Below are 23,109 nucleotides of genomic sequence, written 5' to 3'. Positions count from 1 at the left end.
AAACCCTCTCCCAAAATATTCACCTCAGACAGAAAAACCTTTTGCTCTTATTCTGCAAGTTCTCAGTATTTGCTCTGACTCTTGGCCTGAGGAGCAGCAGACAGGCCTCACAATTTGGTTTGAGGTGAAGCAGCCAGACGGTTGTGAGAAGGTATCCTCCTTGGACACCAGGTGAGGCTTGGGAGGGGGTGGGAAAGGACCCTTGCAAAGCTTTTACTCTGCAGCATGCCCTCTCCCCTCCCCACAGTTCAAACAGAGGTGACACACGCTCTGGGGTTAGAGCATCACCTTCTTTTCTCCAGCTGCTTTATACCAAGTCAGACCATTGGTCCAGCTCACTCAGTGTTGCTTGGACTGACTGACAGCAGCTCTCCAGGGTTTCCGACAGAGGACTTTCCCACCTGGAGATGCTGGGGATTGAACCTGGGCAGGTGCTCTACCAGTGATATTTTGCCTTGAATACAGGGGACAACAGTGGGCACCCAAACACAATCTCCATCCATAAGGGATAGAGGATGCATCGGAATACCAGCTGCTGGGAATCACAAGACAGTAGGAGAGAGCTGCTGCTATACTCAAGTCCTGCTTGTGGGATTCCCATTGGGGCATCTGGTTGGCCACTGTGAGAACAGAGGGCTGGACTCGATGGGTCCCCTATGGCCTGATCCAGCAGCCAGGCTCTTCTTCAGGGCAACCAGCAACATGTGCCTCGGCCTTACCAACTTCCCTGTTGGTTTGAGAGAACAACAGGACAACACCAGCCACAGGACACAACTCATACAAGCACGCACAACAGTCTGGGCTCTCTCACCTTTGCAGGTGTGATATCCATTAACGCTGCCTACAGAACTTCCCCCAGCGGGCAGCACAGAACCTGAGCAAAACAACAGGGAGACAAGACAAAACGACAGAGACAAAACATGTTAGAACTACGGGTGTCTGAAAACATATGTAAGCGGTGCCCTTTGCAGCCATAATACAGCCCTTTCTAGGAGGCCACGAAGGGGCTATGTGCAAACAGAGACCAACATCTGAGAGGGGATGTTGCTGTTTTAAAGCATCCACAGGACAGCTTCAGCAGCATCAAAGTGGTAGCCCAAACTTTTGAAAACACTGGGTCCCAAAGTAGGCGATACTGCCCTGGGAGCAGGATTGCTTAGTGGGGTGCCAAGAGGCAAATGAGTGGGGGGTGAGGGGGACGCTGGAGGTGCAAATGACTACCAAACATTGAAAAGCTGGCATTTCTGGATCAAGTTCATCAATTTTGTTGAATTAATTAAACTAAATAGATTTAATTGGATTTTGATTAAATGTGCAATTAATTGTTCCTGTTTTGAATTTTATTGTGCTATTAGTGGGTTGTGTAAACTGCTATTCTGAATAATGCTTTTAATAAGGTAGGGTACAGGGCACTGAGGATAGGTTTATGGAGTCAAGGGGGCAGTGGCCCAAAAAGGTGTGGGAACCATTGTTGTAATATGGTTAGAAATAACTCATTATACTTCTGCAGTGATTGCTGGTGTGGAAGCTCGTTAGCACATTTTTTGCTGTGGGTGTTTCATCTGGGGGGGACGTTTCCATGGAGATTGTCTATTGCGACAACCTGACTTCTGCTGGATCCTCACCCAAGTGCAACTCTACCAGCTTGTTTCCGGCAGCCCCCAATACCAAACAAAAGGCCCTCATTTCCACTGATGGCCAAATGCCTGGTTCAGAGGAGATATTCTCTCAAAAGCTCTGCAAGCAAGAGACTTTGATTGTAGTACACATATCAGCCTAAAGAATCCATAATAACAATGTAGAACTCTTGCACAAGACCTTTTTATCACCCTTGCATAAGACTTTTTTATTTAAAACAAAACAAAACAAACAAACAAACAAAAAACAGATGGAGATGAATATTTCTCCCCACAAGACAAAAAAGCAAAAGCCTCCATTTTGCCCATTGCAAAATATGAAAACTGGCTGAAAACATTTGCTCTAGTGCTCTTCCCAGTTTGTTGTTCGTTTTTAATTAAAGTTGTGCACTGGTACAAAAATATTGCCACACATGCCCAAATGTGGGCCATTTCACGGAACCTCTCTATGATAAAGGCTGTGTGTAAATAAAATCCCAACCCCAAAGGTGGTTCATTGTTGTCTCAGTAGCCGGTAGTGACATGTCACAACCTTAGCTTTGGGTGTTTGCCTGAAGCTCAGTTCCTTGTTGTTGCCTGGGTAACAACAAGGAAGACATCGAAGAACAATCTCCATGAAGTCATGTGGCTTGGTGCTGCAGCAGGAAGTAATCCTGTCACCTGGGAAACCAGTGTGACTGACCTTTGCATATATTAACGCTGTAAAGTGCGGAGCCAACAACACAAAAGCAGTATTTGGGTGGCTATTATGTTGCCCAATTCATGCACAAACTGAGCCACAATTCATTTTAGAATGATGGATGTACCTGGGAGAAAAAAGCCTCAGCATAAACAAAATTAGCACAGCACAAGACCACACAGCTTTCTCAATACTTCTTCCCCCACATTTTATTGAGTCCTGGGAACCAAATACCAGGGGGGGCTATATATGGTTCAGATAACAGGAGGGCAGAGGTCTAATAAACCCCCAAGATCTACTAACAGACCCAGGTGCAAAAGACACACCGTGAGACCAAAAGAGAAGCATATTCTGAGCTAAGGAATTTGCTTTCAGAGCAAAGGCTGAACTGAGTTCACAGTCCTAGTTGCCACAAGCACAGCAATTCAGACAAAGGGCATGTCCAGGACTCTGTCTGCTCGGGTCTTGTGGGTTCACTGGAACAGAGGAAGCTACCTTATAGAAAGCCGGACCATTGGTCCATCAGTGGGCTTTCCGTGGTTTCAGGCAGGAGCGTTTCATCAACCCTCCCTGGAGACACCAGAGATTAAAAATGGGACCTTCCGCACACTAAGCATTTATTTATTTTAATTTATATACTGCCCTTCTCCCATAGATCTCAGAGTGGTTCACACAAAGCATGTGCTCTACCACGGAGCAGCAGTCAGCTGCTGCAACCTGAAGATTCAGACAAGGGGCGTGTAGAGGTGTGGCCTACGTCATGCTTGCTCATCCCTTGCCCTTCATGGATAATTACATCTAGGAGAAGAAGAAAATGAACTGCCTGCATCCAGGTGGCAATTGATGGCTTTTAGGAGAGGAGGTCTCTTGAAAACCAAAGTCACCTTAGGCCTAAAGGATGGATAACACCTGTTAGACAGGAGGGAACATCCTCTTCCTGAGCAAGGTGCTTGAGCAGATGGTGGCCACACAACTGCCACATTTGACTATTATTTAGCTGTTAATCCACTCCCCCACCTCATTCAAATCAGAGCAGAGTGGTCCACACCAACACACATTTGAATTTGTACTTGAGGAACAATTTCAGTCATCCCCATTCATACCCAAAAGGCATTCCCTTTTGTGGTCATCCCTGCCTTCTAATTTGTTTGCTCTATTATGCTAATTAAGTACCAACAGGGCATGTTGCTAATAGCTGCATGGACACCATGTTCTTAAAAAAAAAAAAAAAACCCACCCAAGAAGTGTGCAAAAGCAGAGTCAGGCAATTGTAAATTCTCTCTCGCAGTTTTCTGGTTTTGTGCAATCGAGGGGATCAAAAGGAAAATAGGGAGAGAGGGAAAGAAGGGGCATATATAGGGTTAAGCTCTTGACATGCCCTTACCAGCAGGGTGGGAAAGAAATGAAAGCTATTGATAATTCTCAGCACACACTTTTTAGGTTGCTGCACAATATATCTGTTGCAGCCATTTTTAATGTGGTTTGCTTGTGCAGTTTTCTGGTTTTGTGCAAATCTGACTAAGCATTTGGAAAAAAAATCTGACAGTAAGAGCTGTTTGGCAGTGGAACAGAGTGCCACGAGAGGTGATAGAATCTCCTTCCTTGGAGGTTTTTAAGCAGAGGTTGGATCTGTCATGGATGCTTTAGCAAAGATTCCTGTATTGCAGGGGGTGGACTAGATGACCCCTGGGTCCCTTCCAACTCTAAGATTCTATGATCAAAAGAAAAAAAGTTCTCTTCTGGAGTTTTCTGGGGAAAGTTGCAAAAACAGCTGGAAAAGCAAGGAAAACACTGAGGAAGTTGTGGGCATGGAAAAGAGAGTAGCAAAAAGTGACAATTAATCTAACCACCCAAAAATACCAAAACAAATGGTCAGCGACCGCAAGTGGAGTGGTTTGGAATCTAATTTCCTGCAAGGGAAGAAGTATTGAATTTAATCTTGTCCAAGGGTTACAGGTATTAAATGGAGACGCAAACAGCTGCAAAAACACCGTAAACTCCAGGATGGACAAGCCCCCAATTCAATCTGGGTCTTGGCATAGAAACCAGATTGGTCACCCTGATAAATGATTTATGTCAAGAGAGTGATGGAAAAGTGCTACCGTACTGAATATCCAGGACCACTCATGACTTCCTGTATGTTCTAGGTCGCCTCTATAGGTTAGGAATTGTGGGAATGGCCATCCAGTGGTTTCACTCCACTTCTGGTGATTTCCAGAAGATGGCGCTGGGGGACAACTGCTCAGCCCTGTGTCATTTATACTATGGGGTCATGCAAGTCTTCATCTTTTTTTCTTTTTAGCCTGCTAGGCCTTTAAAATGTTTTACTACTTGAAATTCTGGTTTTCTGCTGCTCTGCTTATTCTTTTACTGTTTTTTTTTTTACTTTTTATAGCAACTTGCTGTATTTTGCTGCTTTATGTGCTGCAAAAATCCCTGGAATCATGAATGAAGGGCAGTATAAAAATCCCAAAATGAGTATAAATTAAATAAATAGAGCAACCTCCACCTACTTGGTGCCCTCCAGATGTTTTGGACTAAAATTCCCATCTGCCCCAGCTAGTATGGTGGGGGCTGATGGGAGTTGTAGTTCAAGACATCAGGAAGGCAACAGGTTGGTGAAGGCTGCTCTACTTGGAATAGAGTACTACAGCTGAAGTTTCAGGCAGAAATGGGTCTTCTTGAGATTCTTTAACAAAGGTAGCCTGGGGACTGAAGTGCTCCACCACATCGCCTCTGACCATCAATGTGAACACAAAACAAGAATGCCAGAAATGGGCGAGATCTTCCAAGATGTTATGCAGAGAGCAGAATTGCTGAATCAGGACAAGCCTTATGGCTTATTCCCCAATCCATCCCCTGCCACACACCTCAAGTTTCTATGGTTTGGACAAATCAGCAACTGAAGTCAGGAGGGCTCCCAAAGTGGAGGAAGGACTGTGCTGTCTCTGTGGTCTCCAAACAGCTTTGAAGACACGTGCCCCTGTCTCTCTCACCCACCTGATTTGGACTGGGCATCAGGAGCTGTAATCTCAACTATCAGGCTCTCCAAGGCCGTCCCCCTGCGGTTGATCTCATCCACAAGAACTCCTTTCCCTGTCCATTCTTCCAAGATCACCTGTTAAAGAGATCACAGTCAGGCATCAGAAGGTGGCCAAAGACAAGTAGGGCATGCCAAGACTTGGCTGGCCCTGGTGCACATTTATATCTGACCTATCCCTTTAACATCAAGTGAATACTTACAGCGGCTTACAAATTTGTCAAAACAACAAATGAAATAACGTTAGAACATGGGAAACTATCAGAACAGATTTAAAGCATTTAAAATGCCAGTAAAATGAGTGTTTTCAATGCCTGCCTAAGGCTGGGCAATCAAGGGACCTGACATGCTGTAATCTGGATGCCGCAACCCAAGAAAGACCTCTTATCCCTACCTACTGAAGGGGGAGCAGGAAACATAAAGAAGGGGCCACAGCAGAAAGTTCTCAGGTAGTTTTCTATGGAAGGAGGCAATTCCTGAAACACCAGGCTGGGCCCCAGGGAAAGGTATCCTCCACCAGTTCCACTGCACAAAGTACTATTGGATGCAAAAATCCAACATCTGGAGAACTTCAGCTTCCATGTTTTCTTTCAAAACCCATAATGATGTGAAGACAGGCCTGAATAGATGGCCATAATCCTGCCAAGTCTCAACAGAAAAGCGGGGAGGGGCAGAGCAGCTTTTGCCAACCTGGTGGTCTCCAGATGTTTTGGATACTGACTCCCCTCAGTCCCAGCTATCAGGTTTGGAAAGGGCAAGCAGAATTTCTAGTACTCAGCAACTGGAGCCTGGTGCTCTGCATATCTCTTTGCCTCTGGTCAACCTCAGAAGCAGAATATATTTTGCAAAACAAGCAAACTGATACAAACCTGCAATGGCCCAGGGCACGGCCTGAAGGCACACAATGCATCAGTCTTGCTGATGCTTAACAGGTGTGTCTGCCCAGCACTTGGGATGCATCACCCACCTGGGCAGCCCTTTGGGTTAATTTAATTTAATTAGTTTATTGCAAAATTTATAAACCGCTCTGCATTCAGAGGCTACCTGATAGAACAAAAGACAAATATCATTTGCACAATGCCACAACCCAGATCTCAAGATTAATTTTGGGGGAGGTGCAGAATTGTGATTTGTTCGTTCACAGAGTACACTACAGCTCTGGCTATAGGAAGACTAGAGAAAGCCTACAAGAGAGGGTCCCCCCAAGAGCTTCCTGTATTTGTTGCCGTTTCAGAGGAAACTAGCCCCTATTCAGACCATCAACCCAGATGCAGTGAAGCTCTTCTGTTTATGTTGTTGTGATCTCCCTCCCTCAAGAGCACATCTTCCCTAGCAGGCTCTGGGAAATTTCCTTCTTTCTCTGCCCACCTCAATTTGCTGCATCCGCTTCTCCAACTCATGGGTGCCCAAAGAAGCCTCTGTGGCTGGGATAGTTGCCTCTGTTTCTTTCAGCCACTGCTTCGTGGATTCAACCAGTTTTCGGAATTCGTCCAACTGTTCTTGGCAGGAGGATGCGCCCTTCTCTCTGGGAAGTGGAGAGAAAGGAGGCAGGTAAAAAAGTGGGCCAGCTCTGCTAGCCCTTTTCCTAGCATGTATTCCATCAGATGAATTCTAAGCCACCGAGAAGTCTGCAACCACAGCAGGCTCAACCTCAACTCCTGCTCCCAAAATGTGTTGGGCTGCTGTGTAAGGAATTATGAGAAAAACAATGTCCAAAGTACACTTAACACCTGCATATATGCCAAGTATTGTTACTGCTCCTTCTGCAACACTGGACCACCTATTTGGGACATTGTTGCTCAGTCCAATGGATTAAGGACTGAAAGGAAATCTCAGCCTCTTCATGCTCTGTTCTTTGTTCGTGGCTGATCAGGCCCTAACAAGGTTATCCACCCACCACAGAAAAGTGAGCAGACATTTAGACTAAGTTCTCTTGTTAAGTAAATTCTGCCAAAGCCAACCACCACCTCCCAGTCATGCTGAGAAAACACTGAGGCAGAGATGGTCTACACCCTTCCCGAAACCTTCAAGTTATCAAAATGTCAGTTTATGACAGCTTTGTTCTTCAACCTTCTCTCTGCCTCTTGTCTCTGGTGTGAGGTAAGTAGGTTTTAACTCACTACCACCAGCAGAGAAAGAAAATAAACTTGGTGTTCCCAGGAAAAGCATTGCCTTGACATGTCTTTGTCAGGCTGTGACTTTAGACAGGGGGGGTTCTCCATCTTTGTGGTCCCAGGGACACATTTGGAAACCTAAGAAGCTATCACAGGCACGAGAAAACACTCATTCCATAGAAGAAAAACTGATGATGCTCAGACATCCTCCATTCCAAAGAAAAGACAACTTTCCCCCCCCCAAAAGCAGACAACTCCCTCCAAAACATGACCTCTGAAAAAAAGTCAGAGCAGCCCTCATTAAAAACAAAACAACAACAACGAAGGAGAACCAAGCTTTAGATACATGTTGGTTTTGACATTCCTTCTCCAACTGGTGTGAATTTCTATTGAGCAAAAATTCATGACTAAGCACCAGCCACATTGTTTGGAAACCACACTGGCAGGAAAGGAATTAAGTTGTAAAAGGAGCCATATTACGAAGCTGGATCTTGGCCCCCTTCCAAACATGCCCTCCACCTCCGCAAAGGACAAGATGCAGGGCCACTTGCACTGTCTCTTGTGCATGTGGCACAACCCTCGGTCCTTCTGCATGCAAAGCAGATGCTCTACCCCTGAGCTGCAGAGTGTCTGCTCATCACCACCTTTGTATCACAGAGCAGCAAAGAGCACCCCTTACCGTTCCCTTGCTGCTTTCTGCAACTGCATGAAGTCTTTCCGCAAACTGTGCACCTTCTCCTGGTGTGAGGAGGAGCTTGCTGCTGCAAAACCACAAGAGCTCAGCTCCGTGGTCAGATGTTCCAATGTGTCCAAGTCCTCGTGGTGCTGCTTCATCTCAGAATTCAATTCCTGGCAACAAAGCAGGGGTGGATGGAATGTTGCCATTAGAACAAAGAGCAGAGCCCAACACACAGGTCCAAGTTGGTCCTCTGGGACAAATTCACTACAGAAAGCCGCCAGTGGAGACTGCACAGCTCATGTCAGCTCCTGGAAGCCATGTGTGACTGGGGGTGTTGTGGGGAGGCAGAAGGGATATGCATGTGTGTGTGCGAAGAATTTTTATTCAGATCATGTTGAAAGGCAATTATACCAAATTTGCACTTCCCAAAACAACACACAAGCCAAAATGCAGCCATCCTTTGAAATTCACACTTCTCTAAATTTTGCATATACCAGGTAAAGTGAGCATTAAAAGGCTCCTATTAGTGAAAGTCAATTGTCAATATATGGTTTGATTGTACTGCTAGCCACTTTGAGCTTCCAACGAGGAAAGGTGGAGTATAGAACTATTAAGTAAAGGCCAATTTGAGGGCCATATTCCTTCCTTGTTAACATTTAGGGGCCACATGCTAGCAACGGGCAGGGCCAATGCAAAAGGCAGCTGGGTGGATCCACCCCACTCTCCCTCACTTACACACCCACCCACATAAGAGACACCCACTTATTCACAAACTCCTTCCCTCCTCCATCTTGCTCTCTCACACACATTCTCCCCCAGCAATCAGGATTACAAATGAGCCCTCGTTTTCAGCGTTCAAACTCTGAGCATGCTGCATTCCCATGCATGTAAAAGCTGCTTTATTCTGAGCCAGACCTTTGGTCCATCAAGTCCCCAAAGGCCTTTCCCAGCTTTGCACCTCAAAGTGCCAGGGACTGGACCTAGGCACCTGTGCATACAATCCTGTGGCTCCACTCCTGAGCTATGCCTGGTCCCCCATCACTCCTCTCTGTCTCTCTCCACCATCATCTCACCTGGATCTGTTGGGAGAAGTGAGCAATGTCACGATCGGGCTGGTTTCCCGAGGCCAACAGCCGCATCCTGCTCTCCATGAACTGATGCAGTTTCTCAGAGAGGTGCTCGTACTGCTCCACCTTGGGGAGGAGATCCTTCAAGGCGTCCTCCTTCTCCTGCTGCTGCCGGCAAAGGCTGCCAAAGCGCTCTGTCACCTCGGCCAGCTTGCTCTGCAGAGCGGCAGCTGTGGCACTGTCGGCGGTCTCCATGAAGCGGGTCACCATCTCCCGGGTGGCTTCGAGGCTGCTCTTTTGCCTGGCGATGTCCTGCTTCAGCTTCTGTTAACGGACACACAAGGACAGGCAGGCAGACATAAGGATTGGGGGGAAGGAATTCTGTTCTGCTCGCTTTTCACAGCCAACTGACCCAATCCTGAACTTCATTGTGGATTGGAACGCAACTCCCTGTTGGACTACGCATGTCTCTTGCTTTTGCAGTGCAGTTTTGGTGCATTCCAAAGTGTGCATAAAAATACTTTAGTCTACCCTGCACATAAATATTTGGGAAGAAAACCATGGGCAGAAAGCAAAGACAAACCCCGGCTTACCATGTTTGTGGCGAGGGTCTCCTGGATGGAGGTGGAGGAGAAAGCAGCCACGTCTTCCCTCTGGAGGTTCCTCTCTACCTCAGCCACGGACTGAAGGAGGCTCTCCAGCCCCTCCTGCACACTCTGGGACTGGGCGATGGACTTCTGCAAGAGGTCTGAGCGTTCTGCCATCTGACAGGATAGGTTCTGGAAACGGCTCACGAGGGAATCTGAGGGAGCACCAAATCCATTACAAACTGGGTGCGGAAAATTAAAATGGGTGGAGGGCTTCCAGTACAGTACCCCATAGATCGTGTGGGGTCCAGCTGCCACAAACCACTCAGCCGTGTAAAAGGCCAACTAAGGAGGTTGAGAAATGTTATTTCTCAGAGCTGGCCAGCACAAGGCACTTTGGTGCTGGAGGTGGTGAACTCAAACAGCACCTTCCCATTTCCAGAACCCCCCTGGGAAGTCCACAGAGCAACAAGGGCCAGAGAGCAGCTCTTTCCATCCTTACCTGTGGTTTCCTGAATGCGTCTGTGATCAGGTAAGGGCGCTTCGTGTATTTCCAAGAGGGACCGAGCTGCCTTCTCAAGCCTCTCTACAGGCACTTGGTGCTCTGCAAGGTCTTCCTGCAGGTGCTGTTGCAATTGACATGGCAGTGAGAGCAGAGCAGGAATTAGAGCAGGGACAGACATGAAGAATAAGCTGCAGCTCTTTGATATAATATCTCAATAAATGCTGGCTGTGGTTAGGGAAGGGCCATATGTCAGTGGCAGGGCATCTGTTTTGCACATGGAAGTTCCACAGATCAATCTTGGGCATCTTAAGGTAGGGCTGGGAGAGACCCCTACCTGAAAACTTGGAGAGCTGCTGCCAGAGACCAACCAACGGTCTGACTCAATAGAACACAGCTTCCTATGTTCATACTTAATCATCATGGACACTCTGTGTTTTTAACCATCATTGATCTTGCCAACTTTGATGGCAACTAACTGGGCCAAGCTTTTTGGGGGTAGGCAGTGCCTTACGGGCAGTGAACTGGTCATTGGTTATTGACATACGTTGGTCATGTTGCACTGATTTTTTTGTTGAATTGTTGCTGGGTGGGTTTAATTGGTTTATTCCTGAATCATAAGTTTTAATTTTGTTGATAGCACTTTGGAAGTCACCCAGGGAAATATTTTCATTATGAGATGAATAAATGGAATGAATGGATGAATGAAATATTCAGCGGAGAGGAAAATGTACCTTGCACACGTCTGTGCTCTTTTGGGGGCTACACATTCTATGAGATCAAGCAAGGCAGCATACTAGGCTTCCCCATGTGAGTGCCCTCTGAATGTTGTTGGACTACAACTCCCATTATCCTTGGCTGCTGCCCATGCTGCCTGGGGCTGATGGAAATTGGAATCCAACAGCATCTGGTGGGTAGCAGTTTTGGTGAAGGCTGCCATATATGTAATGTACAACCCCATATGCTAACCCAGATTCCTAACAATTCCAAGACTAAGCCAGGGGAGCCATGAGCCCTGTTCACTTACTTTGGCACTGGCAAGCTGCCTCTGTAAAATGGCTGGATCTGAAGAAACAGGCTCTGACAGGAGAGTTGCCATAGCCTCTTCGCTCTCTTGTAGCCACGTCCGGAGAGATTCTGCTATGTCCTGGAACTGCTGAGAGCGATCCAGGAGCATACTCAGATGGGAACCAAGTGCAGTGCACTGCAAAAAAGAAGACAATTGTCACAGATGATTCTGTGGTAAGTCTAAGGCTACGGTGCAATAGCAAGGTTCAGGTTTTGCCCCACCCCACACAGATGGATAGCCAAGATGGCAACCATGGTCAGTTGTAGAGATCATAAGGGGTTAGAAAGCTCACCTTCCAATTTCCCACAATCAGTAGCTTATAATTATATTTCTATCCCACCTTCTCTCCAAAGAGCTCAAGTGGCAGACATGGTTCTCCCCCTCCTATATTTTATCATCGTGTTAACTGTGGGTTAGGCTAAGCTAAGAGGCAGCGACTGGCCAAGGTCACCTAGTGAGCCACATGGAGATTTGAACCCCCGGGCTCCCAGAACGTAGTCCAATACTCTGTCACTATGCTATACCAAGGCTATGTACAAATCATAAAAAAATCAACAACATGGGAGGCCCACATTAAGCTCCAGGAATGAAGACATATCACAGTGGTTCCCAAAGTTCCCACCTTCCATGCTTTATATTTAAAATTTTACTGCTATTTTATTTTTCATGCAAAATTCTTATCTGAATTTTATTGTGTTCTTATCTGTCCTATGGCCTGCTTGTTCTAGATCCAGAGGTCTACACCTTCTTTTTATCACTGTTCTTGTACCTTGGAATGGAGAGAACTGTATCGTTTGGTGGCATCGTCCAACTTGTTCTTCACCAGCACCCCAGTAGCTGAAACCTCAGGCCTTGGAGGCCCCCCAGCAGTCCCAGCTTCTGCCGCCACCTTCTCTGCATCCAGCACTTTCTGCCCGGACATTGTCACAAAGCGCAAATCCCCCTTGTGTGAGATTACATCTTCTGCAAAGCTGCTCTGCCGCTGGAGCAGGGGCTGAAGGGACTCGAGGCTGCCGTCTCCTGCACGCATCCTTTCCAGCTCTTGCTCGGCCTGCTCCAGCCAAGCCTCAAACTCCACATGGTCCCGGAGGAATTTCTGCAGCTCATCCCGGAGCGCCTGTGATTGCTTGAGCCGCACCTCAGACTGAGACAAGGTGGTGGCATACTGTTCCTTCAGCTCCTCCAGTCTCCCCTGCAGCCTCTGCTTCTCCTCCGGGGCAAGATTGTGGCCTTGCTTGTCCAGGAAGGCCTGGGCTGACTGCGTAGCTAGAATGACTTCTTGCTGCTGAGAGAGAAGCTCCTGATGGCGGACCTGGAACAACAGCAGCAAACAACCAGACTGAAGTACATCCAAGTCCACACTGGCCGCGTGAAATTAGAACCTGGGCCCTTTACAAGGCTAGGGAGGGAAACTGCAGCCACCTTCAAAAATGCAAAGCCTTCATACAGTTCTGCAGTATCGAGCCCATAGGGCTAGCCCTACTGTTAGGCAGCATGAGGCAACTGCCACAGGTGGCAAATGTTGGGGGACAGCAGGGGCAGGCCTCCCTCCCTCAGCTGTTCTTTCTGACTATCCTGATTTTACCAACTTCTGCCAGAAGACAGAGCTCCCCACAAAGGAATGCGGTTCTTGGGGATGAAAAAGGTTCCCCACTCCTGACTTTCAGCAAATGTGTTCTTAGCTTAGTTGGATTTTACACCTAGATCTTTAACTCAACCCTCCATCCAGCAGACCCCACCAACCTTCAAGCTCTCATAGTGCAAAGTGAGATCTTCTTCAACTCTGTTGGCCTCCTTGAATCCACCATCAGGGTTATCTTGGACTCTTCCAGTCACTAGACCCACTCGGTGGTGTTCAGCTTCTGTGAGCTCCTTGGGCTGCTCTAGTGATGCCACCCAGTGCAGAAGAGATTCAATCTTACTCTTATTTTCTTCAAAGTCTTTGACAGCTCTAATCTGGAAACAGAGCAGAGTGCATAGGAAGCTGATAGATTACAAAGCACAGAATGGGTAAATATGGGCTAGAATTTTGCATGCCGCAGAAGCATCCCACTACAATTCACAGAGCACTGGATAACACATAGCCTCTTATAAGTTTACCCAACTCCCTCCTAATGCGAAGGAGGGATCTTCCACACCAGTTCCAGGTTGTGTGGTGCTGTACCTTTTCTGTTTGCTGTTGCACCACAGTGCTCACAGCACTCTCAAGCTCCTTCTGCGCCGCCTCCGTCCTCTCTTGCAGGGACTGGTACTGCTCCTTGGCCTGGCAGAGCCTTTCCTGCAGGGATGCCAGTTCCTTGGGGTCCAGTTTGGTCCGGTTCTCCTCCAGGAACTCCTCTGTCGCTTTCAAGACACCGGCAAAAGAGGCTGCTCGGCTGTGCAGGCTTCTCTGCAAGTCCTAATGGAAGAAATCAAAAGAGCAGCAAGGAGAGTGACCATCTCTGGCATAACTGTAAGCTGGTATTCACAGACTTGTAATAATGCTGAGTTCTTGAGGCAAGAGGCCACTGATTTCTGAGCAGAGATTATGCATAGATTTCATGCTGTCCTGTTGATTTTATTAGAACTGTTGAATTGTTAGTTTGCTTTTATATATGGTGCACCAACTCTGCCCTGGGATTACCGGCTTGAGGGATGTGTTACAAACGAAACAAAGCAAATAAACAAGCCACACACCTTGCATTGTAACAAAGACAGAACAAAACATGAGTGCAGATGCTGGAGTGTGGAAAGAAGAAACACCCAGCAAACCAGCCTGGTCACAAGGTGTGTTTTGCCACCTGGCCTACCAGCTCCATCAAGGGAAACACAGTGCAGTGGTCCAGCCTCCTGTAATTGTGTTCTCACCTTAACGTCACTCTGGCTCTGTTGAAGTACAGAGAGGTCCCCTTCCCTCGCTGCTCCCTGTGGATCCACCAGTCTGTGCTCTGCCTGGTTCATCCAGGTGCACAACTCCTCCAGTTTCTGGCTGCGTATTGCCTGCTGTTCTTGAAGTGTCTGTTTAGATTTTGGATTGTTTAACAAAAACAAAGCACCTGTTAATGCCGGTCAATTCAACTGTTAAAACCACAAATACAAGCCAAACAAGTTGCAAAACAGAAAGCACTTAAGCAGATGCAGTCAATGGCTCGCAAGAGGCATCATCTCTCTCACACACACTCTCTTGCTTCACCCTTTACTTTTGCTCTAGACGGTCATTTAGGTCCATTGTCTGGCACATCAAAGCATATATGGTTTAAAATGGAGTCATTTGCCATCTTGGTTCTTTCTTCTGCCTTTAATTCCCTCTTTTATTCCCATATAGCAGCCCACTTATCAAGGACTGATGTTGACCTGATGGCTTTTTCCTTGAAAGATGACTTATCAGAGGGAAAATGGATGGCAAAATCTGTGTGGCTCTTGCAGGAAAATCGGAGGAAGGAAGAATCTGGTCTTCTCCTTGAAGACCTTTCCTGCAAAATCCTTTTTTTTTTTTTTTTGCATTCCAATGTAACACTTTTCATGCCCCTTTCTCCCACTGAGGGGTGGGGAAACACATTCACTGAACCCAAACATAAATCATTTCCATGGAGGCAGTTATTCTGGCTTATGCTGTCAGGGCTAGAAAGCAATTAACCCAACTTTTGCTTGAAGCCCTGTTTTTGCATCCCAGTCTCAAGAACAAAAGATACCTGGGGAATAACAAGCTGTGCTAAATGACCTTGCACAACTGCTATAAACCCAAAAAATGTTATTTCTGGGAACAGTGGGAGAGATAAAGAGAGACAGAGTGAGTGTGAGTGAATTTTGGACACTGCACCAAACCAAGTCCCAGATTATCCTCTTGGGAGTCCTGCAAATAGGGCGTCATTGAGCATGATGTGTGACCCTGGGCCATCCTTCTTTCAACCAGTGTGCAATTTGTCTTTCCCTTGGTGCCTTACGATCAAAACATACAAACTTCTGCCAAATGAAAAACAGGGCTTTTTTGTTCATTTTCAGACATTCCTTAAGCCAAATAACAGAAGCAGTTTGAGGAGGAGGAGAGGGGAAAAGAGCACTGCTAAAAAAGCACTCTTCAGCAGCATAACAAGATCTTCTCGCATTAGGGATGGGAGCACACTGAATCTGAAAAGGCAAAGCAAAACGGTTAATACACACAAACACACATACACAAAAAGAAGAGAGGCAGAATAGGCACACATTACAAGGGGACAATTGTTAAACAAAACCTCACTTGTATTAGCAGTGTCTGAAGGAAAAAGAGAGGCAGGGGCATGCAGTTATGGGGGCTGCAAAAGCACACCTTTATTGAGCATCCTTGTGTGCACTTCTTAAGGGCCAAAGTGGATGCATTGCTGAACTCAGAAGCACAGAAGGGTCTTAGTAGCAGATATTCTTCCTGTTCTTAGAATATTCACTCTACATTCTCTAGATCAGTGGAGGGCAGAATTCAAGCTTGCTGAATCTATTTTGTGCTTCGCTAGAACCCAAAGACCCACCAACTGGAGCCTGCGAGTGTCTCTGACATGGGTTCTAAACACCAGAACTGAGCTGAGCTCACAATGCTTCCACATTTATATTTATGCTTCCTACGGATAATCTTCTAAAAAAAGGGCAGGGGTAAGCAATGGTAGACTGGACCTGCTGGGTAGATCTTTGGATGATCTGCAATGGATTGGCAAGGATTTCTGCTCCCAATTATTTAACAACAGCATCAAAATTAGGCTGCTAAAGTGAGGAAAGCTTGAGAGTAACCAAGAATGTGTTTATATCTGCTGGTAAAAGTATACAGAGGGCAAGTGCACCCGGCACCTTTAAAACACCAGTGTGCATATCAAAACCCCATTCCTTAAATATAAGACAGAACAGGGGCTGGAATGGTAACTATGTTTGCAGAGACTGTACTGTTTTTTCACAAAAGACTTTCTCCAGTCTGAGAAAAGTCAGACGAACAATGGGGGGGGGGGGAGGTGGTTTTGATTAAACTGCAGCCCTGAGTGGGCCTTGCGTGCAACTGTGTATTCTGCACTATTTCCACCATGTTCATGCTTTGTGTCAAGTCCTAAACCAGGGATAGGTAACGGTGATCCCCTTTGACCAGCAGGTTGGAACCACCCAAAATTTAAACAGTTACCAAAAGCAAGCACTGCTTGCAAAAGTTCTCCCTTTGTACCCACAGATTTTTTTGACACATCTGAAATCAGATGATGGAGGTGAGAGAAAAGTGGGCATGGCTGGAGGAAAACAGACTTGCAGGCCAAAGGTTCCACCTACCTGCCACAAACCATAACATACAAACCAGCACTCCTGGTTTGTTCCTCTACAAACAAAGCTTGGTGCTCAGTCTCTTGGCCTACTAAGCGTGACTTGTTTGGAGATAAACAAGCCATGAGCAGCATTTTGCACAACACATTAAAGAAGGGCTCATGGTTTGTTGCTCCTAACTCAACAAAGTGAGGAGCGCAGCAGACACAGTTCTGCAGAATAAGCTTGTTCATGTGCAAAATTGGACCACTGTGTCTGTTGCACTCATACTGTGCATCTGCACACCTATTACAGCTAAAAACCACAGTTAGCAACAAGTCCCCTAGACCCTGGGCTAACACTTGAGTCACAAATGTGTTGCTTTTAATGCTCTGTTTCTCCCCTCTTGCTCCATCCAAGTCATTACATTAGCCTTCCTTATTGAGAGGCAAGATTCAGCCCCACCGCCATGACAGAAACCAGCTTAACTGGTGTCCCCCATTGTCCTTAGAACAGCCACCTGTTTGGAGTCCTGACTCACTCTGTGAAAGGGAGGATGGAAGGAGAGAGACACAGAAATGAGGCATCTCTCTGCTTTGAAGCAGCAGCTGACGCACTCTATGATGCCACAACTTAATTGCAAAAGGATGCGTACAGAAACTGTAGGAAGGGCAGCTTGGTTAAAAAGGAAAAGACACACATTCTGCTCCCTGTTAAATACGAAACAGCAAAGAGGTTGCCACTCCATCACTGTCACCTGATCTGTCTGCTCCGCTTGCAGGAGACAGACCTGAAGGACCTCTGCCCGGGTGGCCAGCCTCTCTGAAAGTTCCCGGAAGGATGTCTGCAGCTCGTTCAGCAGCCTCAACAGCTGCCTGCTTTGTTCCGGGGACAAGTCTTGAGCGTGCTCAGAAATGAAGAACTGAATGTCAAGGGCTGTTGCATCAAGCTGAGCTTTGGTATCTGCAAGGGGCCTTTTCAGCTCCTGGCCATGTCAAGAGAGGGGAAGAGGGAGAAAATGTAGCCACTCTGAGACTTCAGTCACCCACAGGATACCTTTGCAAGTTTCACGTGCTTGAATGACCAAGTGACCAGAGACTTTAAAACAAAAGAGGCTTAATGGTCCTTCATCAGGGCAGGAAGCTTTCCCTGATAGCCTGAAATTGACACACTTACAGCTAAGGAGAAGGGAAGAGAAATAGCTCAGAGCCAGTCTGAATTCATTCTCTGCCCCTCTGTCTCTCACACACCATGAATTTGTGCGTGGATGAAGGTGAAGCACCTAAGGATGGGTCAGTCTGTCAATTTAAGTTTCTCTCAGTTTCTTATTTTTCCCAATCACATTTTTGCACCGGATTGTGTGTGGTTTTTAAGTCCTAATGAAAATTCAGCAGCATTTTAGTATACACTTCAATTACACAATTTTTGTTATGTAATTTTGCCCAATAAACATATTTTTGCAGGCCATTTCCCCCTTATATAAAGCATTTTAATGTGCTATTTTCATTAATATATGCATGTATGTATGCATTCCCCTGGTATATGCATTTCTGTACTAATTATTTGCTTGGAAAGGAACACAAAATTCGGAGAAATGTGAATTTCAAAGGATGGCTGTGTTTCAGTTCACATATTGTTTCAGGATGTGCATAGCTGGTAGGTTTGCCTTTAAATGAGAAGTGAAATCAATTATTCCCACACAACTTTAGAGACACCCCAGGGTGCAAGCTCTTTCTCCCTGGGAACCTGATGTGGAATTGCAGCTTGATGCAGAAGTCTTGGTTTGCTTCCCAAATGCTCTCCTTACATTTGTTATATCTTAAAATATACATTACAACTACACCTTAAGACTTCAGGGTGTAGTCTGGTTTCCCTTCCCATCCCAAAGAAACTAAACCCCGCCCACCCTTCCCTGGGGAGCTTCTCATCACCCGGAAAAACAAGAAATGCCTGGCAATGTCACATTCGAAGTCAAACCAACGTAGGCAGGGGATGATGGGAGTTGTAGTCTGAAACATTTGGAGGGCACCAGATTGGCAAAGGCTTTTCTAAGTATAAAGGAATTGGCTGGCAGCCCTACCACTTTCTCCAAATAGCAGGTCATACAGCTTTAGGTCTGGCTTCCCAGCCATATTATCTTGGGAGGAGCCAGTTGCAAACTCAGGCATGCCACACACCCACAAAAAGCTCTCAAGAGCTCCAGGCAGAGAAGAGGAAATAGTTGTGTTTTTTCAAATGCCAGATCATAAAGCTACACAATTCATAACCATAAATGGTTATAACTTACAACACTCACAGTCTTGCACAAACGGTTGTGATGTCTACTGGCGCAAAATGCATGGGTGATGCTAATTGCCATCACAGATCCATTTTTAGATAATAATGCAGACCCCCCCTGCATGGTGTGTGGGGGTGTGTGTGTGTGTGTGGAGCTTTGTCTAGACAAGCAAGGAGTCTCCACTAAGCAGAGTTCTTGAATCTTGCCAAAAGGTGTGTGGGGGGGAACAAGAGTAAAAGGAGGACAACTCAGGGCAATGAAAGAAAAGTGGAGGGTGTGGGGGTGGGGATGGGGATGAATGAGGGAAGAAAAAAGAGGCCTACCAGCCTCTCTCTGGCCCTCCGAATTCATCCACCAGAATTTCCATAAAGGCAGCCTTTGGTGGTCAGGATGCTGGCTAGCAACTAGCAGGAAATGGCTACCACCATAACAGCCCTGTTTGTGAAATACCCTGAAGCATCTGGCTCCATAAGGGAGCAACACTCTCAACCAGACAGACCAATGATCCAATACAGCAGGGCCATTCTCATGTGGCTGTTATTTGCAGAACTGGGAAGGTCCCAGAATGAGTTTGTAAATACTGAGGACAACTTCCTAAACATATGTCTTTTTACAAATATTTAGTAGCTGATAGGATAATTGCATTCATGGTTGAAATGAAGTGAGCCAAGGGAAAAGGCCCAAAGTGACTGGTCCCAAGGGTGCTCTCAGCAGAGAGTATAGGTCCCCTAGTTAGCATGCAGACAACCAGGAACTCCCCGCCCCCTCCGTGGGAAGTTACCACCCTCCCAGTCAGGCTTAGCCTGTGACGTTGCTATGGCAACTACCTTGTAGCTCTGGAGGCAAGAATTCAAGCTGCTGGCATCAGTTTTAGTGTGGGACTCTAGATGGTTGAGTAACTCTGTGGTGTCAGACGCCCAGCTCAGCAGCTCCTGGAGCCTGCCCTGCAGCTTCCCATGCTGCGCTAGGATTTCAGCCTCAAAATGAAACAACAACAGAGAAATAATTATTAAAACCAGAATAGGAACAAAAGGACAAACCAAGGTCAGCCAAAGATGCCGAACCTTAACAAATACTGGCATTTTAGCTGACAGGCGCAAAACTCTGGCCTATTCTTGAAGCAAAAGTGTCTCCACAAGGTGACTCTCCCCTCAAGATCCATGTGGTAGGAGAGCTCTTGTGAATGGGCTCACATATAGCAGCAGTAGCAATAGCTGCTTTTTAAACAATGTTGGGGGGGGCACGCAAAAAAGGAAGTCTTTTTCAGTATGCAAGAAATTCCTATTGCTGTACGAGGAGTCATTGTGCAAGAGAACAGAGAAAAGAAAAACTAAGGGGGAAAATTATGCATGGGTGAATCTTCCCCCACAAAAACTGTCGCATGAAGTGGCCCCTGAAACTCAGATGCACACACTCCACACAGGCAGTGTTCAGAGGTGGGACAATGTACGGTTGAGGCCCAGGACATCACTTAATTATTTGGCATTTCCCCCCAAATCATCTGCTGACCACAAAGAGAACAAGAACAGGATATTGGAATAGATGGGTGTAGGCGTGATCTAGAAGGCCTGTTCTTATATTCTTATGCTCTTAATGGCACGTTAAGGACAAACAGGGGTTAGAAAGTTGATGTGAGTATTAATCTGCTTTTAGTCTACTGTGGATAATGGTTGATTTTTCTTACTGATAATTTCATTTTTGTAGACCACTTTGAGGTCTATTTTTACTATCAAGTAGTATATAAATTTTGTGAAATGAATGAATAAAACAAACCTCCACTTATGCAATGTGGGGGGGGGGGACATGCAGACATGAGATCTTTGCAGCTCTATTTTGCTTGCATACAATGGCCCATTTTCTACCCCTTCGAGGAAAAATATGGGTTGCTTCCAGGAATTTAATATTGTAAAAAAAATTGTTCGGATATTGCAACAGGATTCTTTTTTAACACTGTATTTTCCCCAGAAAGCGTAGATACAGGTTAAACGGGGGGAAATACAGGCTGGCATTTTGATGCCAATGATGTTGTGTGGATGCTGCAAAAACAACAACTCCTGCATGCGCGAGGAGCAGTCACCCCACAATAAACACCCGCCTGGAAGGACCCTGGAAGGGTGGGTCCTGTGCTTTTCCATAGAATCGACAAGCACCTTCTTTGAACAAACATGGAGCCTCCTTGCCAAAGGAAGGCTGTAAGGAGTGCAGTACCTTTTCTGCTTCTGTCGCAGCACGAAGGTTCAGTAGCCAAGAGTCCAGGGCCTTGCTGACGGAGCCAAAAGACTTCTGAAGGTTCTTGGCATCTTTCTCCAAAGCCTTCAGTAATTGCTCAGGGACTTCCCAGGGAGGGTTGGATACAATCCCTTTCACTGCCTCCAGCTCCTGATTCATTGGAACCGACAAGTTCCTCAGCTCTGCGTCCAAGGCCTAAGGGGCAAAAGGGTACCTATAAGCAGACATCTAAGCAAGACAAATGGTCCTGCCAAGGCTGGAACGAACTTGAGCCTCACACTCCCCCTGTCTGCTGTTAAGGCTTCTCAACTCTTTTCACCTCATGGTAATCCTGTCCAAGCAGCAGAATCCAAGAAGCTCTTGTACATGTGTCATCGTCCAAGCATGAAGCAAGATTTGGTCCAAATAGTTCAATCCAGTACAAGTAAAAAACAAACCAACAATTGTAATCTGGTTTAAGGGTGTAGACGAGGGTTCAATTCTCACAATGGCCCTGAACTCCCTTCTACAGCTTTCGGCATGCGTGCACACACACAATACTCTCGCAGCCTCATTCGCCTAGTGTGATCTTCATCACAGGGGTAGATCAGACCAAAGGCTAAAAAGTACTTTGCAAAAACTACAGAGGATGTGAAAAGAATGAACAGCAACAGTAACTCATCTGATTGAGTGTTAGCCTTTTGAGGTGCCACAAGACTCTTCAGAAGTCCCTGAGAAGCTTACAAGCACAGCAAGTTGACAGGGAACAAAGGTGCTCTCCTGTGAATTGCCATAGTGGCCAGCCCACTGGGGAAAGTGACCTTTAGGTGTGAAAACCAAAGCCACTCCTCTTACCTCAGCCTGGCGAAGCAGTTCCCGCAGTGCTGCTGAACTCAGATCTGCAACTTGAACCCGCTGGATGCGCATCTCAATGTCACGCACTCTGGACAGGAGCACAACCAATTTCTCATCATAGCTGAGGCAAAGCTGTTTGCTGTGTGGAGCCTATGGAGTCAGAGGCATTAAAACACAGGTTTTAGACAGAATAGGAGAGATACAGACAAAGCACAACAATCTATTTGCATGGTTCTAGCTTATTTCATCTAAAAACTCTGTTTCTTGTAGGGCCAGATTTCATTTTTTTAATAAAATATTAATTTCTAAAAAGATTGTAAGGTTTCCCTGATAGTGGCCCGTCTTCTTGAGACTCTCTCCCAGGAGGGACTCACCAGTCTACCTGGCTATCAACCTTCCAACATCTGGTTAAGAAATCCTTACATCTGGCACCAAATGCTTTCTGGCAGGACCATTTCCACTCAAGACCTCCTGATACAAGCAAGTGCCTCATGACACCAACAGGACACCTGACACCATGTGGTGTCAGCTGAATGCCTAGAGGCTGTAGTGTGGCCAGAAACAGCTGCTGAGGCCTGCCTGGGCTGCCTGGTGGGCCTAACTTGGCCTGCAGACCTGAGGTTCCCCACCTCTGACTTTCAGGCTGTATTTCAGGGGCAGCCAACTGCCCTAATTTCTGAGCATTGGCCATACTTGTTTGGGTTGATGGAAGTTGGAGTCTAAAACATCTGGAGGGTACCCTATTCCCCCACCCGCTATATCACATTTATTGGGCATGTAACTTCCTCTTCCTTGCACTTCTAGGGGGCAAGTCAAGCTCCAAACTATGATGAGGAAAGAGCCACCCCTCCACCTGCCCCTCTTCCCTGAAGCTGGCCAACTGCAAAGGAAGACATAGGCAGGGCTGCACCAAAGGGAAGGGGGCCTGGTTTAGCTTGCTCCTTCACTGCTGACTACCTGGCCTCCAGAGCAGTGGTGTAGTGGTAGAATTTGAAGTGCATCATGGCAGCCCCCAGTGCCATCCATGCCCAAGTCATCAAGATAAGTGTGACTGCAATCATGTCCACAGTTTCCTGGGGAGTCAGCTCTCCTTAAATGTAGAGATGCTCCCTCCTGATTGCATAGATTCAACAGGTAAAATATACTAAGCTTCAGCAAAATACTAATA

The 23,109-nt window shown here is 46.5% G+C and overlaps 1 protein-coding gene across 1 annotated transcript in view; it reads right to left on the bottom strand.

Annotated features, from left to right (window-relative positions):
- MACF1 (microtubule actin crosslinking factor 1) overlaps positions 1–23,109 on the bottom strand; it is a 298,900-nt gene that overhangs the window by 94,164 nt on the left and 181,627 nt on the right. Inside the window, exons 38-53 of the mRNA XM_083512609.1 lie at positions 21,942–22,091; positions 21,087–21,302; positions 19,706–19,855; positions 17,358–17,585; positions 14,222–14,371; positions 13,539–13,772; positions 13,118–13,330; positions 12,144–12,686; positions 11,333–11,509; positions 10,306–10,429; positions 9,810–10,018; positions 9,223–9,540; positions 8,150–8,319; positions 6,725–6,881; positions 5,317–5,434; positions 812–874 (exon numbers count right to left, since the gene is read on the bottom strand). Coding sequence (XP_083368735.1) covers positions 812–874; positions 5,317–5,434; positions 6,725–6,881; positions 8,150–8,319; positions 9,223–9,540; positions 9,810–10,018; positions 10,306–10,429; positions 11,333–11,509; positions 12,144–12,686; positions 13,118–13,330; positions 13,539–13,772; positions 14,222–14,371; positions 17,358–17,585; positions 19,706–19,855; positions 21,087–21,302; positions 21,942–22,091 — 3,220 coding nt within the window. The remainder of the gene's footprint in view (positions 1–811; positions 875–5,316; positions 5,435–6,724; positions 6,882–8,149; positions 8,320–9,222; positions 9,541–9,809; positions 10,019–10,305; positions 10,430–11,332; positions 11,510–12,143; positions 12,687–13,117; positions 13,331–13,538; positions 13,773–14,221; positions 14,372–17,357; positions 17,586–19,705; positions 19,856–21,086; positions 21,303–21,941; positions 22,092–23,109) is intronic.

The sequence above is a fragment of the Podarcis liolepis genome, assembly GCF_965112155.1.
Source record: "Podarcis liolepis genome assembly, chromosome: 7".
Classification (NCBI taxonomy): Eukaryota; Metazoa; Chordata; class Lepidosauria; order Squamata; family Lacertidae; genus Podarcis; species Podarcis liolepis.
This window is presented reverse-complemented; position numbering and strand designations above follow the sequence as displayed.